We start from the raw sequence: 19,518 nt of genomic DNA, 5'->3' as shown, positions 1-19,518 counted from the left end.
TTCTTTAATAAATCCCGTTTGGTCCAGCTGAATAATACTCGGTAAGATTTTTTCAATACGCCTAGCCAATATTGCTGTGAAAAGTCTATAGTCCTGATTCAGGACACTAATAGGTCTATAACTGGAACATTCCAACTCATCCTTGCCCTCTTTAGGGATTACTGAAATTATAGCTTCCCGCCATGAATATGGTATTTCCCCCTTCTTTAACACCCAGTTAAACGTTCTTCCTAACATTGGGATTAATGATTCCCTGAACAACTTGTACCACTCGGAGGGGTATCCATCTGCTCCTGGAGACTTATTCACTTTGAGTTTAGAAATAGCAGATCTTATTTCTCGATCTGTAATCTCTGATATCAGGCATGAATTTTGTTCGTCTGTTACCTTTGGTAATGAAAGTGTATCTAAAAAGGCTTCTATGTCTGCTTTATTATCGATGGATGGTTGGTCGTAAAGTTGTTTATAATATGATTCAAAACATTTTTGTATGTCTTCTGTCTTATGCCTTATTGTTTTATTGTGAAAGTCCCTAATCTTGTATATATTACTTCTGGCCTCCTGCTTTCTTAACTTATATTGTCACGGTGCACACAAGAACAAGATGGTAAGATCCAAGTGCAGCAGTTTAATAAAAGGGAAATCCAAAATCATACATCCAGCACAGGCATGGGTCAAAATCCAGAGTTACAGTCCACAGAAAACAAAAGCCAGCGGTACAAAATGTGCACATAACAGAATATAACAAACCACAACCAAGGACAGAAACAACTGAGACTAAATAGACAGACACTGATAATGAAACACAAAACAGCTGAGTGCAATGATGAATGGTGATTAGTCCAGGGAGTGTGTATGGGAAATGTAGTCCATGAAATGGGTGAACAGAGAGTCCGGGATGGAGTGCCCTCTAGTGGCTGAAAGGGCACTCTCACTGGTGATCATGACATATATGCCAGTAATTTTGTTGACTTACTACCTGCTTCATAATACCGTTGTTTTGTGAACAGTAACTTTTTTTGTATATCTGCTGAATAAATATCATTTATCTCTGCTTTTTTCTTCCTAATTTCCTGATAAATTTTGTCATTCGGCCTTTCTTTATGTTCTTGTTCTACTTTCTGTAGGTCCATCTGTAATGCAACCAGATTTTTTTGTCTCAATTTTTTTTAAATAAGCAGACTTGGCAATTATTTTCCCTCTTAACACCGCCTTACACGCGTCCCATAGTACTGGTGGGGACACTTCCCCATTATCGTTCTCCTCTAAATATCTTTGAATTTCCAATTTTAATTCTTCTTTAATGTCTCCTTTTAATATACTGGTATTAAGTCTCCAGAGTGTTGTTCTTTTTTTAGATGTCAGCGCCAAAGTTGCATAAACCGGACTATGATCAGATAAGTCAGCCACCCCTATCTCACAATTCCCCACCATATGTCTATCTTTATTGTACATTAGGATATAATCAATTCTTGAGTATATTTTATGTGGAGATGAATAAAAAGTGTAGTCCTTGATTGTAGGATTCAGGTCCCTTCATACGTCCATGATACCTAATTCCCCCATCATATCTCTGATTTTATTTGGAATCCCATTCTTTTTTACTTCCCTCCCTGTGGCATCTAATAGAGGGTCCAGCTTTTGGTTCAAATCCCCTCCTGCGATTAACACCCCATCCCCCTCCGATGTCATCAAATCAAACATTTGTCTATAAAAAGACCAGTCTGATCCAGGGGGTGCATATATATTCAGAAGGCTGATTAATACTCCCTCTACTCGTCCTTTAACCCAGACATATCTTCCCTCCTTATCACTTATCACTGACTGTTTTTGAAATGGGATTTGATTCGATATTAAAATCGCTACCCCTCTCCTGTGACCTGATTTATATGAAGCAGCACATACCTGGTTATAACCATTTCTCTTTAATTTTCCATGTTCTTTTTCTGTCAGATGGGTTTCCTGCAGGAAAACTATCCCCGCCCTGTCTTTCTTCATTTTACTTAGAATTTTACTTCTTTTAATTGGGTTGAGAACACCATTCACATTATAGGAAACCACTTTAATTACATTTTTTTGTATAAGCATATTTTAGGATTAATTGTTCTCATTACTATCCCCAAACCCCCCCCCCCCCCCTATGCTACCATAAAAACACACAAACATGAGCCTAACAGAACCGGCTCTAGAACAATTTTTCCCCAAATCACAAGTCAAAAATAAAAGGACTTCCAATGTTAAGGTCATTCTCTCGACCTCATCTGAGCCTAAAAAAGACTCGGAGGGATAGCCTCTGGCCCTAACGGCCAGGGGGCCCTTGCTACAACACAAATCTAACAAAAAGTACATACCATAACGACAACTCAGAGATTACAGTCCCGACAATTGTACCTTAATTTGAGGGAATTCTTCTTCTATCTCTTACTTTGAGAAAAAAAAAAAAAGGAGAAAGGAAGTCCTGGAAACATCTGGAACCCCCTGGATCAGTCGTTTGCCTCCGGCGTCCTCCTAAAAGCTTGCAATCTCTGCTTATACCCAGGTCTAGCATCCGCTTGTCTTCCATCGTTCGCGCCTCGGTCACGGCGCCACGTCAGGCGTTTAATCCTCTCCATCACGTCCTCCGTGGACTGCACGACCTTCACTTGATAGCCCCTGTCAGCCATGTCCTTCGTCGCCTCCTCCGCTGAATCATATGTGCATGTTCCGCCATCGTAAAATACTCGGAGACGTGCTGGAAATGGTGTTTGGAAGCGTATCTTCTTATCCCTGAGCACTTTCTTTGCCTCCGCGTATTTTTTCCGCTGTTTCAAGATCTCTGGTGCATAATCATGATCTATAATTATCTTCTTGCCTTCATACTCGAATCCCTTTTTCTGCCACGCCGTCTTCACGATTACTTCCTTGCATCTGTAACTGCGAAACTTCACCACTACTGATCTCGGTGGTGCATCTTTTGGGGGTAACGTACCCAACGACCGGTGAGCACGTTCAATGGTGAGTTCCAGGGACGGCGGTAATTCAAGCTTTTCTCTCAGGAGGGTCTCGATGAAAGCGACCATCGACTGAGCCCCTTCTTCCGCTCCTTCTTTTAAGCCGTGAATCCTAATGTTGTCCCTTCTCAAGCGACCCTCTTGATCCGTCAGTTTAGCTGCAACTTGTTTTTGTAACTCTAAAAGTTCCAAAGTGGCGTCCTCGATATTTTGAATCCGGTCTTCTGACTCCGTTATACGCCGCTCTGCCTCGTCCATCCTGCTATCTATTTTTTGTATGTCTTCCCGAATTACTTTGAGGCTTTCCCCGTTCTCACTGCGAAAATCTCTTATCTCTTGCAGCACAATGTCCAGAGTTGCCATATTATTAGATGAATTCTGCCATCTGCTCGTCTGCTCTAACTTCGTCCTCGGCTAACGTTGGGCTCGTTGCTAGTCCTGACTGATTTTCGACGTCTCCCTTGTTTCCAGTGTTGTTTCCAGTCTTCCTCGCTTTCCCTCTTGTCATGATCCTACCCCCTTCCTTTAATATCCTAATTTTGATGTTTCCAATCTAAGACAAGGGGTATTTTAAAACTTTAATCGGAGAGCTGTTACTCTATGCTGCCGCCATTATCAACGCCAAACCGGAAGCCCCTGAGTAGATTTTTCATTGGATACTTTTTTACTCTTACTCAAGTAACTATTAGGATTATTACTTTCACTTTTACTTTGAGTAAATATTTCTATAAGTACTTGTACTTTTACTTGAGTACAGTTTTTGGATACTCTACCCACCTCTGGTTATTTTTTGTTTAAAATGTTGTTAAATCTTCTCAATCTCAGTCTGTCTCTCTCTCTCTCAAGATAAATACTGATGTACAAAAATTTGAACTGCAAATGATAACTTCACACTCATTTGAAATTGAACTATGACACTATATCTCTATTCGGACAGGACTAGTTTTATAAATGTTAAATTAGAATTGAGTAACAATTCTTATCACCCAACATCTGTGATTTCATGTACTGATTCAAACATTGGTCAAATCTGTGTTTTCTAGACATGGCCATTACACAAGGTCATGTGCTGTGTTTGCGAGCATCACGTATGACGCATAACTTTAAATGAATTAATGATCAAATTCAAATTAGTGAAAATATTTATAAAAGTGGCTGTTTATAATAAACTTCCTTAAGTGAGTAGAAAAATCTAGACATATATTTTACTCTTACCTGACACCAATATTAAAATCATCTTTGCAGTTTCTGTGAATTGGTTCCATTTATTAATTTTGTAATTATTTTTTTCATTGGATACCACCCATATTGAAATTAAATGAAAGCATGCTTTTGGTGCATAAGATTGGTACAAACGGTAGCTCAGGTAGGTCAAAAACACATGCAGAGAACTGTTAGGATAAGACAACATCAGCATTCGGACGACATTCTGCACTCATTTGAAATATGACATAAAATTAATCTAAATGTAAATGATCTCATAGATGTAGCTGTTGCAGTTCGTGGTCAAAGCGGCACCAACATCTGCAGTAAATGTGGTGAATTCAAATGACTTTAAGTTATTTTATGTTTTCCCTGTTTTAAATGCCCATTGCCTGCCGTGCACAGTTTCCCTATCATCGCTGCTTGCAGCTATATTTCCTTTTGAAAATATATTAATAAATTGAGTAACTGTATTGTAAAATGTTTCGCATTTTACTGTATTATGTGAAAGCTAATATTATTTCCTTCCACTGATCTATATAGAGTCATTTATACAGATCAGTGTTTCCTTCATGTTCACAAATGCATAGTTGTTACAAATAGTGTCAACTTAAAGTAGACTGGACATGTCAGATATAGGCTACAGTATTTAATCAATAGATTAAATCAAAGACTTGAACTTCATTTTATTATGAATAATCAATAATGATTATTATTAAAAAAAGAAATTATGAGATTTTTTGCATTTGTTAAAAGAAAAGATTATTTATATTAAATCATAATAATTTTGTTTTTAAGGATGACAGATCTTGTATCCTACATTTGACATCAAATTCATAATATACATCTTTAAGGACTATTTGTAACAAAATAAATAATATGTTCTTATATACAGTCAAATGGGAAACACTTTCCAACATGTTACACATTTATTAATAGCCACACCTGTTATGAAATATGGTTCTCAATACAAACATTGACTGTGTGAATGAAGCAAAAGATATATTTAAAAAAAATAAGAAGATAAAGATTAATGCAAAAAAAGTGCACATGACACTTACCTGAAGGCGGTATGGGGCCAATAGTGTCACTGGCTTCACTCACTCCCACTTTACCCACAATCCTGTAGCGGATCAAGTACTGCTTTCCTAACTCCAATCCAGTCAGAGTAAAGTCTTCATCAGATGTGTTTCTGGCATGCCACTCTTCCTCTTTCACCTGCTTGTACTCCACTCTGTACTGCACAGTTTCTCCAGTCGGTGACTTCTGCAGTTTCAGGGACACACTGCGCTCCTTCACCTCCTTCACTTCTGGTGGGGGAGGCTTCGACACGGGCTGGAACTGTGTGTCTGTCAGCTTCCCTTTTTCATACAGATAGATGGAGGAGCCTGGACTGGATGGATTGGAGATGGCAGAAAAAATGAATCTGTATCTCTTTTCATCTTTGTTAGCCTCAGAAAAACTTTTGAAAAGAGATAAGTTCTCTCTCATCTTTGAGATGACATCAGGATCGTTAAACCACTCTTCTGATATGAACATGCTAGAGCACGTTTTCACTACCTCATCTAGCTTCTTGAACTCTTCAGATTCCAGAAACTCCTTCAGGGATGAAAGATACTGGTCTTCATACTTCAGAGATGTGAAGGTCAAGCACACCACAACATCAATATCAGGATTAAGGAGGAGGATCTTGAGACGCTTTGAGTCTTCAGTTTTTATTCCCTCCAGCCTCTTGGTTTGAGTACTCAAGAGGTCAAGTTCAAACTTGGCATCATCTAACCACTGGATAAGCATGTCAGCTTTAAAAGGGGAGCTATAGTGGATCTTCAGGATGTCTTTCAGTGACTTCTCCTCCATCTCTCCTCCTCGTATAGCAGGCAAGACCTTGGCCACTGCTTTCAGGAACACCATTTTGTAAATGTTAAGAGAGTCCTGAAATAAACTGAGCCTCTCTTTGACGTCTCTGAAAACATTTACCAGTGTATTATTGGAGAGATCGTTGCATGTCCTCTCTGCCTCTAACAGCCCCTCTATTATATCTTCAGCGCTGGAAACCAGACGTGTGGTGATTCCTCTCACCAACTGAGCTGCTTTAGTATCCAGAAGAGAAAGAGGATAGAGACAGACTTTTACTGGAACTGCATTCTGTGGATTCTCCTTCAGGATAGTCGGGAGCGTCTTGTACACCTCCAGGACCTCCATGTAAGTGCTGGGGTTCTGCTCAAGGTGGATGTCACCATAAAATGTGCAGGAGATTCTCTCAGCCACTTTCTTATCCCTATCTGTCATATTTATAGCTCCTTCTCCCTCAATAGATAATTTAGGAATATTCTTGACCATGATATTCAGTTCTCCCTCAATCTCCTGCTTGTTTTCCTCTTCTGAAAATGTCTGATCAAACACCATGACGGCCTGAGCTCCGTACAGTACAGCCGTGACCACATGAGTCGCAGTTTTCTGGTCAAACACCTCAGGGTAGGTGATCTGAGCTGAGCCCAGCTGGGACATGGTGAGCTGGTCAAATCTGGTGGTTTCACTGTAATACATTGTAACTCTGGACTGTTGGTTTGAGGATTTGGTGTCACGCAGGTATTGGGCAGATCCTCCCACCTCCACCAGCCCTCCCAAGAAGCTGGCTTTCAAGGAAGCGCTTACATCCAGGACACTGGACTTATCAGAGAGAGAGTCGGAGCTACTGAACTTCAAATCTGTCATGGGCTTTTGACGACTGTCCAAATCTTCACTCAGTGACTTCTTATCCCACAGAGTAACACCTGAAATGAGAAATGGCTTTAACATGCTGATGTTGTATCTATAAGACTAATAATTTAATATTTGTGTGCTTCATCTTATGTCTCAAAATGACCACACGTGTACTGCATTATTGATTCACATTTGGGTGAAGAGGGCAATAAAAAGCATTTTACAGCACCTGGAAGGAAGGTATCACTACGGCAGTCATACAGCATACCAGGAAACAGAGGTCTTCCCAGAGCTGCCACTTCAATGGGTTTTGATGCCATGACTGCAGTAAATAACAATGGGGACATTTATACATATGAAGTTTAATAATGACTACTTTATCATTCTAAAATTCTTTTTACTGAGTTCATTGAGTTCTCACGTTGTTTTAAAAAAACTTAAAATGTAATCTAATTCAGATGGGAGCCAATCATAAGCCACAATCTCAGACAGCCTGCATCATGATGAAAGAGCTGTGTGGGCACGCATTGAGCCAATTTCAAAGAAGTTGAAGGAGCAGAAGCCCACTCTTACAACCATCCACTTCATGAGTGACGGGCCTGTTACCCAGTATAGGAATAAGCACAACTTTGATCTCCTGACCAAACTGCCCATTATTTTGGGGTTCAAGGGGGTGACCTGGAGTTTCTCTAAGAAAGCCCAAGGTAAGGGTGCAACTGATGGCATGGACAGTGGTGCATTAAGATAACCAGAGGACCCTGGGTACACCTTTACAATAAATATGCAGACCAAGCAATATTGTTTGCATGCGTTTCAAAGGACAAAGTATTAGGACGACACCCAGACTCCTAACCTGAGAGATTACAGAATTAGCAATGGATTTGTTTTTTTTTTATTTTTACCTTCTGTTCTTAATGTTTTTTGTTCGGGGGTTGAATGTGTTCTGTTTGCATCTTCATGTTAGGTTTCGTAAGATAAATACTAACACAACTTATCTAATTAGCCAAGTCAGTCCAAAATAGTTGTAATTTACGTCTCGCCACATGGAATGTTAAAGGTTTGGGGAATCCTATTAAAAAGAAAAAGGTGCTTATCAGTCTCAGGTCTAGAAAACTTGATATTGTTTTTCTACAAGAAACCCACTTACCTGAACAAGAGTCACAGAAACTATGTAAAGACTGGGTTGGTCATGTTTCTTTTTTTTTTTACAGTATTTGCTCGAGTCAGAGTAGGGGTGTGATCACTCTGGTGCATAAAAACCTTCAGTTTAAATGTATAAAGGAGAAACGTGACAAGGCGGGTAGGATCATAGTCATATTGGCAGAGTTGCAGGGGAGACTGTACATTTTGGCCAATACATATGCTCCAAATAGTGATGACTAGAGATGAGCCGGATACTCGGCTGAAACGAGTATCCGGTACGGATAAAGCACTTCTGCCGAGTACGAGTATTATACGAGTAATGCGAGTCAATATCTGTGCTCGGATTGAATGAAAATCATCATTGGGTAGCTGATTGTGTCAGCGTTCTGTGATAGGCTAGTCACAGCGCCCCTCCCCTACACACATACAGATGTATTGTGTTGCTGTGTCTCGCTCTGCTCACTCACAGCTCTCTGTCTCTCCCTCAGTCACTCGGGTTCGCGGGTCTTTTCCGTTAACGTTTAGGGTTTCTTCAGCTTTTTACTTTGGGTTGTAACATTAATAATACGTACTTACTTGCAAACCGGTAGAGTTCTGGTAAACATGCTGTATGAGGCAATTAGAGGGGAGTTGGTCCAGTCACTTAAGGCAGCTGAAGGAGGTGTCATCAACCTCACTACAGATCTCTGGACCAGCAATCACAATGCACATGCATATCTCTGTCTTACTGGGCACTGGTGTGAATGTGTAGGGAAAGCTTCAGTACAGAGGAAAGCAGGGCTGTGTAGTGATTTTTACTTTGTCCATCCAAGGACGCGAAGTAAAATAGGGATTGGTACTCAAGCCACCGCTGACGTTGTGATTTTTGGACACACGTCTCTTAAGGTGTGGTTATGAGTACATCAGATGACCACTTCCCCCTTTTTCCCTAGTTCAGGGCACCAGTCAAGGTCTGTTACCTTGGCCGTATGAGAACACTCCCAACAGGGGCTTTCATTCATTTAGAATTAATGTAAAGTGGTCAGCTGATTTATCTGAAAGATTGGTGAAATTGCTAACTTGTAGAACCTTTTCTGTATTATCAGCACAAGGAAGACACAAGTGTAATAAAATAAATTTTATTAACAAAAAAGATAAACAAGAATAACTAACACAACTGCTAAATGAATACCATGAATGATAAAGGAATAAAGTGCATAAGATACATAGAATACAAGTGATTAAGTTGAGTGTGGCTATGGAAGAGTTACGTTATCTTAGGGAAAGATAAACTGTTTCTCTGAAAATAATAGGTGGAGAACCTTATTATGCAACAAACAAATAAACGAGAGATTATTTGTTATTGACTAACATCAGCTATATTGAATCTAATAGGAATTAGGAAACTATATACTGATAATATACAACAATGCCAAGGTCTCTGGAAAGAGGTTTCGTTAAGTGATATTTACGTTCCACTTGGTTGAGTCCGATGACGGTGACGTCTTCCACTGGTTGTGCTGGGTGACAATGCAGTGGGGAGAGGAGCCAGAATCTGTTTCAACAGTCTGGAACACGAAGCTCTGTGGGATGCTGATCTCCTGGAGCACCAAAGGGTCCTAAAATCTGGAACATGCAGATGAGGCCCTGGTGTAGGTGCAGAAGGTCCTTAACAATCTGGAACACACAGACGAAGGTACCTTGAAGTGAAGATTTGCTCTCCTGAGCTTAACCTTGTTGCAGTTGTCGTTACTGTCCCGCTGGACGGAAACTTTGAACGTAGTGTTGGTTAACGTCTCTTTCCTCAAAAGCTGGAGGCTTAGAACGTGGTCGTCTCTGTTGCTGCCTCAGAGGCTCAGAACGGTGTTGTATCTGTTAATATCTGTCCCCGTGCCGGACAGACTCAGAACGCTATATCTGTTACGTCTTCCCCGATGGGAGACTCAGAACAAGGAGTGTCTGTTGAAAGGGTACCTTTATTCCTTTCCGATGAGGAGGAGATTGCATTTTGGCGCTTCTCCATTCGAGTGCTGTGATTGGCTGCTGGCATCAGAGGGGACACACAGTGTGGCCCACCCTTCTCTCCCCTGTGGAACTCATTTGCATGAAGCACAAAGTTGGAAGTCTTTACAGTGTCTTTAAAGTTTACCAATGCATTTCTCACTTTCCAAACCACCACCAGAATACCTTTGGCAATATTCTAAACAAATAGAGACTAAACATGATGGAAAAAGATTGAACTGTCATTCAATTGTACATTAACAGCTGTATTTGTATCAGATGTTGCACTACAAATGGCTGTCACTGAGAATACTTATTTCTGTGAATAAGTGTGAAATGGATGTGTAGTTTGCATCAGTTTTAAGGTTTTCAAACATAGTTTTGAATGGATTTGGATGGATCTTTGTGATCTTTCTTTGTTTCACCCATTTCTGCTAAGGTCCCAAGGAATTTTTATGGCAGTCTCTGGCCAACTTTAGGAAGTAGTGTTTAGATGGGTGAAGGGTAATAACTGCCTGTGGACCAATGAGAAGTCTTGTCCTTCCCAGGCTTGGTACAAGAGGTCTTCTTCTTACCCTCTAAGAGAGGTCTGGATGTTGTCCTTACATCTTTATCTGATGGCGTTGGACAGTTTGTTTGTGTTAGTCCACCGAGATCCAATCAAAATGTAGCAAACCTTTGTCCACTGTTACAGAGAGAGAGGGGCCCGGCCGTAAACTGGGCCCTGGAATTCACTACAGCTGCTAAATGTTGGTGTGCTGGACATTGAGCACACATCAAACAACATTCTGTGCTGCCTTAAGGAAAAGATGAGAGAATGGGAAGAGTCTGTTGGTCAGTCTGTCACAATACGGTTTGTTGTTTCAGATAATGCAGCCAACATGGTGAAAGCTTTGACTGAATATGGGCACATTCGTTGTGTGTCCCATATGCTTCACTTGGTGGTGATCAAAGCACTGGAGAAGAACAGGGTTGTGACATCCCTTCTCTCCAAAGCCAGGAGCATATCTGGCCATGTTCATTGCTCAAGCAAAGCCAGCAACAGACTACTTGAGCTGCAAACACAATTGAACCTCCCCCAGCACACGCTCATAACAGATATAAAAACAAGGTGGAACTATACGTTCTACATGCTCCAGCGGCTGGTGGAGCAGCGCAGGGCTGTGCAGATTATGACACAGGAGTCTAACATGGGTAGAGCTCCAACAATCATCTATCCAAATGAGTGGGGGTTAGCATCAGACATGCTCACTGTTCTTAGTCCTTTTGAGGAGGTCACACGGGCACTCTCAAAACACAGCGCCTCCATCTCTGAGGTCATCCCCCTCCTGCATGGCCTCTGCTTCATCATCAGGTCACTGCATGTGGGAGGTCTTGCAGCTGGTGAGGAATCTGAGGATGAATCTGATCAGTTCATGGCTGGTGATGATGATCAGGATGCCACAGTGGGGCTGGGCCAAGATGTTGCAGCTGAGTCCAGGGAAAAGTAAGGCACAGCAGCAAGGAAACTGGCAGCCAGTCTGAGCAAAGAATTAGAATGGCGTTTCGAACCAATTTTTGCAAACTCCACATTTCTGCTTGCCACTCTCCTTGACCCCAGATATAAGGTCAGCTGTTTTCCAAACAATGTTGATGTGGAGGCACTGAAGAGGACATTACTCCTCAGGATGGAGCTCTGTGACCCTGTGGCTACACCTGCAAGAAACACAGAAGAGACACCTGCCACCAGCAGCACTTCAGTCTTGTCTTTCCTGCAGAAAAAGAAATCGGCTATGCCAATGAGGACACATTTACCATCAGGTGATATGGAGGCCTACCTGACAGATGGGGACATCAGCCTTACCGATGACTAGACTTGTGCCGATATTCGGTAATGCGATATATCGCGATAATGAATATGCACGGTATTGTTATCGTGGGCATTTCAAAATACCGTAAATAATGATTTATTACCAATTATTAAAATTTTTATAATGCATATAAGAATACTTTCCCCATCAACTGTATAAAATGCACAACACCGCTGTATTCTGCGTCAAAGAGACATGCGCTCAGATGTAAACAAGCCCAATGTGCATGAGAATCACATGGCGGAACGAGTGAAGGAGACGAGCTGAATTAGAGTGCATGTTCACTCTCTGACAGCAGAGGGCGCTGATGGAACAGCAGAGTGCAACGGTTACCCCGGAAACCTCATAAACAAAGTAACTGCACTGGTGAAGTTTTTAAAATGCCTCAAACATATATTTTAATCTGGACTACAACATACCCTAATGATTAGAAATGTTCTGATTATTTGTTTTTGTTCAGTAAAACTTAAAGACATACGGCTTCATTAGTTAACATGTTAATTCATTATTACCAAACTGACAATGAAAAATACTTATAAAGCGTTGATTATTCTTAGTTACTGTTTAATAACATTACTAAAATCAAAAGAACTTATTTAATGGACCTGAGATAAAACTAACAATGATCAGTTGTGTTTCTTAACTAACATTAACAAAAAATAATACTTTCTGTAACAAATGTAGCTGTTGCTCAATCTTAGTTAATGCATTAAATAATGAGACCTTATTGTAAAGTGTTATGTTGTTCTTTATAGCCTAATTCTTTTGCACTTTAATCTGTTTAAAAATTTGACTTTATATTTTTTGTGTATTGTTTTATTGTATTTAAACATTCAGTTATTTTTGTTATTACAAAAAGAGTTCTTAAACCTGTTATACTATGACAACACTTTTTTTTTTGCAACTTATTTCAATATCATGATAATACCATATACCGTGATAAAAGCTTCAGCAATTAATCGCAACATGAAAATTTGATACCGTCACATGCCTACCGATGACCCAGTGAAATACTGGTCAGGCAAGCTTCAGTGCTGGCCCAATCTTGCACGCTTTGCACTGCAGCATCTCAGTTGTCCACCAACAAGTGTCCAGTCTGAGCGTGTTTTTAGCACAGCTGGAAATGTGGTCAGTCCACAGCGTGCAAACTTAGACCCTAGCCATGTGGAACAACTGGTCTTCATTAAAGTCAATGCAGATCTGAAAAACAGCGTCGGACTATTTGATCCGTAGAATACAGTCCCCCTGCTCTCTCTCTCTCGCTCTCCCTCTTACTTACTCCTCTCTCTCACACACACACACACACACACTCGCACACACTCACACACACACATGGTGTGGAAATAAAAAATAAAAAAAAGAACCAAAAAAAAAAAAATCACACTGATCATAAAAAAATAAAAAGTTAAAAAAGAAAGTTATGTTGTTCATTACATTTTACTTCATAATTGCACTGCATTGTTTTGTTTTCATTGTTGCAAAACTTGTTCTGTAATATAATTCGTTTGCTATCGTGATCAAAACCATTGATCTGAAGTTCAATACTGATGCTGTCCTGTAAATATTTTTCTAATCAGCAATAAATATAACAATTTCTGATCAACCCATATCAATTGCATGCTTAAAATAACACACCGGTTAAAGCCCCGCCCATTGCAAGACAAACCACGCCTACTTCCGGATTAGGCCCCACCCACTCCGAGTACAGATACAGATAATTCATATGGTTAACAGATACAGATACAGATAATGCTGTACTTGCTCAACCCTAGTGATCACCCTAATTTATTTGCCACTTTAGAAGGTATTCTGTTTGATTTGGGTGATTATCTGGTCATATGGTCAGGAGACATGAATGTAGCTGTAGATGCTATTTTAGCCCGCAGCCATTCGGTCGGCACGAGGACCCCTAGATCAGCCGCTATGTTAAAGCAAGTGTCTTCTCTAGGCCTTGTTGATGCTTGGAAGTTGCTTAATCCATCTGGCAGAGATTATACTTTCTTTTCATCTCCACACAACACATATTCACGTATAGATTATTTTTTTATTTCTAAAAACATTGTTCCCTCTATGCTAAACTGTAAAATTGGCAACAATGATTTCAGACCATGCACCAGTATTTCTGGATCTTACACCATTGGACACTATTAAAAGATCATATAGATGGAGGTTTAACTCCACTTTGTTGCATCTCCCTTCATTTAAAGATTTACTCAAAGACCAAATAGATTTTTATTTATCTACTAATCTAAATTCAGCTCCATCAGTAGGGGTGGCATGGGAGGCGTTAAAAGAATATGTTATAGGGGTCATTATACAGTACGCCTCAGCCAGGAAAAAGTTAGAGCGTAACAAGTTGGCAGATCAAAGATTTGAAAAAAAAGGAAGAATTTTAAACGGAGAATGAACCAAGGCAACCTTAGACTCTTAACACAGCTAAAGTATCAACACAATAATATTCTTACTCAGAAAGTAGAATTTGACCTGTTCAGACTTAAAGAAAAATCAATTGAATCTGGGGATAAAGCAGCGAAAATGTTGGCTAGATACATTAAACATTGGGAATCCTCTGCCTCAATATGTGCTATCCGAACCCCTGGAGAGGCCTTGTAACCAAGGCCATGGATATTAATGCTGCATTTGAGGATTTCTATCTAAATTTGTACACTTCTTGTAGTAGCTCCTCTGAGGAAGAAATAAAAAACTTCCTCAGTGGATTTAATATTCTGTCTCTTAGTGAGAATCAGTGGGAGCTTTTGGATTCTCCCATAACAGAAGATGAAATTTCAGAGGTAATTAAGAAGTTGACAACAGAAAAGGCTCCTGGACCAGACAGGTTCAAAGCTGTCGGGGGACACAGAAGGGGAAGAACCTGTGGGATTACAAATTTAATAATCTGTTTAAGATCTGTTGATTCTACATCCTGACATCACCTCACATGAATTACTAAGGTGAGGTATATTGTGTTTTCCATTTTGAGGTAAAGATAATGACATTCTAAAGGAGATCAAGGCAGGCAGCCCAGATGTCTGAGACATTAACCTTTTGTCTTCCTGACCATTTGGCATGACAAGCTCAAGATACAGCGGTGCTTTTGTCTCTATGATAATGTAAAGGTATGGGTGATACTGTCAGACTGATTGGATTAGCACCTATGCATTTGAATGACACATTTATGCTGATTAGATCATGGCTGGGAAATGTAGGGAATGATCTGATTCCTGTACTGCATTTGCATCCTTTGTTTAGATTATCCACACCTCTACTCTATGTATCCCTCCCCCTTGAATGTATATGAACTACCAAGTCACTGCCTTAGTCAGATTTTGGATGACCACAGCGACGCACAGCGTGTTTCTCAATAAAGAGTAACTTCTGCTTCAAGAGATCCCAAAGTCTCCTGGTCTATGCTTCGACGAGGAAAAAAAGTTTCCAACAAACCCAACTGATTGTTCTAGCTACCGACCAATTTCATTGATTCCTCTAGAGTCTAGACATCAAAATACTTTTCTAAAATTCTTGCCAACCGCTTACAGAAAGTAATCTCAGCTCTAATACAGCCTGATCATGTTGGCTTTATTCAAAATAGGTACTCTTCTAATAATATTAGACACTTCATCAACATTATGTGAGCAGTCAGGAATGATAGTTCTCCTATTTCTGCAGTGTCACTTGACCCCCAGAAGGCATTCGATTGTGTTGAATGGCCTTACTTGTTCACAGCATTAGAAGCTTTTGGAATTGGCCCGATTTTTATAAAATGGCTGAAGTTGTTATATAAACATCCAGAGGCTGCTCTGCAAACTAACTGTCACAGAGACGAACTCCGTGATTCCCTCCTCTGACCATTGGAGGGAGCCTTCACCCGAATACTGACACACACACACGCACTACATTTCCCATCAGCCTCTGCCTTGGACTAATTACCCGCCAGCTGTACCTTGTTTAGTGGACTATAAAGGACTCACACACACAACACTCAGACGCGAAGTCTTGTATTGCCGTGGTGTACATTTCTGAGCGTTAATTTTTTTTGATTGTCTGATTACCTGTTGCTGAACCTGCTGTTTACCGTTGACGAACCTCTGCTGCCTGTCCCTTGACCTGTGCTTTGGATATTGTTCTGTGAGTGTTATCTGCCAGCCCTGACTTCTGCCTGTCCCTGATTACGATTCTGTCTGCCCTGTGTTATTCCTGTCTGCCCCTGATCTACCTTGCCTGTACGACTACGCACTGTTTAATAAAAGCATACAAATGTATCCCAGCCTGAGTGATGATTCGCTACAGAAGACTTCGCTAACACGAGATCCAGCTGCTTTCTCTCACCTGTGTGCAACCTTGTCAGCCCAAGCCAGCCAGCTCATCAACACCAGCTCAACCGTCTCACCTCTATTACCGAGGAACTGGTGAAGGCGCTACAGGGGCTTCAAACACCTGCGCCTCCAATGCCACCATCGCTCGCAGCCGCGGCCATTACCCACGCGGCCGAGACACCAACAATGAGCCACCCGCGCTTGTTAATTCCAGTGAATCTGAGAGTACTGAAGCCTGTCTGAGAAGGAGAGAAGTCGTAGGATAGACGACCGCCCGCTGGGCACTGGAAGTGTGACCGCCATCACCAAACCACTTACGGCCAAATACTTCACCAAGCTGGATCTTCGCTTCACAACAGCACCCATCCTCCATCATCCTGACCCGTCTAAGCCATTCGTGGTGGAGGTCGACGCATCCAGTACTGGTCTTGGGGCCATACTCTCTCAAAAACAAGGTAACCCTCCTAAACAATATCCCTGTGCATTCTATTCCAGGAAACTCAATGCGGCAGAACTAAACTATGATATCGGGGCCCGAGAGTTATTAGCGATGAAGGCTGCATTTGAGGAATGGCGGCATTGGTTGGAGGGAGCGACTCACTGTGCTAACCGACCACAAGAACCTCGAATACCTCAGAACCGCAAAAAGACTGAACCCCCGACAAGCCCACTTTCACAGTAACATACAGACCAGGCTCCAAAAATGTCAAGGCTGATGCTCTCTCACGATAACACGAAGGTGAGCTCATTCAGCAAGAACCAGAAACTGTCTTACCTGCATCTCTCATTGTTGCACCCATACAGTGGGATATCATGACCGAGCTCGAGGAGGCCAACGCTCAGACCGAAATCCCAGTGGATTGTCCACCAAACAAGGTCTTCGTTCCCGAGAACTACAGAACCTGCATCCTGGAAATGGTACACAGCCTACCTGCATCTGGCCATACTGTTTAACCTGTTAGCCAGCACCCCAGCTTTTGGAAAATCCCAAGAAATGACATACCCAAACTAAAACAGATAGTTCATGAACCCTTTGCACTAAAATCATAAGTAATGTCTCATTTGAAAGCAGACACTTTACAGTTTATTGTAAAGTCACAATTAATTATTGTCACAATGAAGAAAATAGATAAAAATAGCTTCAAAGTTTTGAAAAGTTATTAGAAATTTATTTTTATGAAATATCTTTATAGAAATAAAAGTGAAGTTGGCCTTTTAGCATTTTAGAAATGCACTGCAGCTAAAGCCACATGTCTGACCATGTTACATTTCAAATCTGAAGATGATAAGTCTAAAACTCTGAGTTTTATTAAATGTTTTTCAAGACCATTTCATGAGACTTTATTTTGAAAAGACTCTAAAGTGCTAACTGATGTTTATTGTTGTCATCTCAGCATCTATTCAAGTGTATTGTCTCGTTTGTTATGTGGTGCTAACTGCCCCATTCAGTTTCAGTCTCCCCTGAACACATTCACACCTCTCCGGTCTGCTTATGGCTCCATGTATTCGTTTCTTTTGTCTCTATTATAATTACTGATGTTCTATTCAAGATGATTTAATCCCTCATTTCTTTTACCAAACTTCTCACTTCCCCTTCTTTGAAACTGTATCTAATGCCCTTCTTGAAAAAAAGAAGAAAAAAAAAATCAGTGAGCTGTACAATTCAAAATTATTTATTTGCATTAGCTCAGAACAGGTGCATCTCTGGGCTCGCTAGCATGTTAGCTCAGCACACCAACAAAACACAACAATTTATAAGATTAAAACCATGTTTTTGCTCCAAACTTACAAGTCGAGTGTTTTAAATAACCTTCTTTGATGTGATGTGGTTTCGGATAAAAAAAATCAGACCGAAAATATATCATTGTATGCTATTCTGCACAATGAGAAAAGATTAGCATTGCATTATAAATATAATCTATCTACTATTAATACCAGACATGGCGTAAGGAACAAAGATAAACTACATATAGTCACAATCGTGTATTTATAACTTTCAAAAGTGTCGATTTGCATATTTATTGACGTTTTCAGCGATCTCTGTGTTAGTTCCTGGGAGGTCAGATGATTTTTTTTTTCTTTCTTGTGGCATTTGTGGACTAGTGTTGCACAGAGCGCCCTCTGGCTGCAGGTATGAGTTGAAAACACAGTAGATCTGTGTATACAGCGCTCATATGATGACAACAGCGTGTTTCGGGTAAAAATTGAATAAATATTACTCAGAGTCCCTCTGTATAGAAAATCGACATAAACGTACGAGAATCCATCAATATTTCTCCAAATGTGCATGCCTTTAAGCAAAAAGCCCTGAGGGATGTTATTTTGTCAAGTTTTTTCATGACGATCTCACAGGAGTTTTTTCTCAATGGATGAGGCTGACGCTCATATTTCAATGAAAAGGTAAAGACTCCGTTACTCATATTCATACACTCCCGACGCATATTAACAAATAACGGACACCATACACTATCAAGAGTAAAATAGAGATTAAAAATTGAAGCTTGAGTCTTAGATCTTTATAATGATGTAGGGCTGGACGATATGGCCAAAATTTATATCACGATATAATTCTTAATTTCGGTCGATACGATATAATTCCGATATCGATATGAACTATATAATAGCCTCAGAAAAACTGCCAAGAACGGCCACAACGGATGTCTGTACCTACAAACATCTGAAAAATGAATTTGCCAAATCTATGTTATCTCTTCCTATAAAACTATATATTTTAGAAATAAAAACGGTACAAATAAATTTGTTCAGCTTTTATTTGTATTTAGCCTTCATACAAACATAATAATAAACATAAGACTCACTCACTTTAGTAATGTTAATATCTTTAACATTAAACTATAACATAGGCTGATTTTATTATTCTTAAAGGGTCATGAAACCCCAAAACACTTTTTTTGAGATGTAAACAGATGTGTATAGGCTGCACATCATTGAAAACACTAAAGGTGTTCATTAATGTTATTCATAAGTGAAAAATAGTTATTTTTGCATTTTTCAGAGCGATTTCTGTCTTCCGGTTTGAAAAGCTGAGTCGGAGCAACGTCACTAAATCTGACGTCATCGTGTACTTTTGGCCCAAGTATGGGCTGGTCGAACATGCTGACGTAGACCGTTTTGAGCGAATCTCAACATAGCCTATATATTCATGACATAAAGCTCATTCAATCCAATCACTGCGCTGTAGTATGCATACCATTATAATTGCGGTTTTATGCATGAGGAAGTATCACTTCTCTCACCTCAGTCTCTTGTCATTCAGAGACATATCGCTGGTGTTCGTTTCCTCAGTGCTACAACACAATGTGTTTTCCTGCGACG

General features: G+C 40.3%; 1 protein-coding gene and 1 pseudogene across 4 annotated transcripts in view; one reads left to right on the top strand and one right to left on the bottom strand.

The window, feature by feature from the left end:
* LOC137007702 (uncharacterized) overlaps positions 1-19,518 on the top strand; it is a 1,237,067-nt pseudogene that overhangs the window by 330,777 nt on the left and 886,772 nt on the right.
* The window catches only part of LOC137006008 (uncharacterized), a 56,497-nt gene that overhangs the window by 21,512 nt on the left and 15,467 nt on the right, over positions 1-19,518 (bottom strand). For 3 of the 4 annotated variants that reach the window (XM_067366490.1, XM_067366489.1, XM_067366491.1), the window contains exons 1-2: positions 7,126-7,628; positions 5,255-6,967 (exon numbers count right to left, since the gene is read on the bottom strand). In XM_067366490.1, the coding sequence (XP_067222591.1) occupies positions 5,255-6,967; positions 7,126-7,243 (1,831 nt within the window). In that variant the 5' untranslated portion in view covers positions 7,244-7,628. Of the gene's footprint in view, positions 1-5,254; positions 6,968-7,125; positions 7,629-19,518 lie in introns of those variants that run through there. The other variant, XM_067366492.1, reaches the window with a different exon arrangement.

This window comes from Chanodichthys erythropterus, chromosome 3 (assembly GCF_024489055.1).
Source record: "Chanodichthys erythropterus isolate Z2021 chromosome 3, ASM2448905v1, whole genome shotgun sequence".
NCBI lineage: Eukaryota > Metazoa > Chordata > Actinopteri > Cypriniformes > Xenocyprididae > Chanodichthys > Chanodichthys erythropterus.
This window is presented reverse-complemented; position numbering and strand designations above follow the sequence as displayed.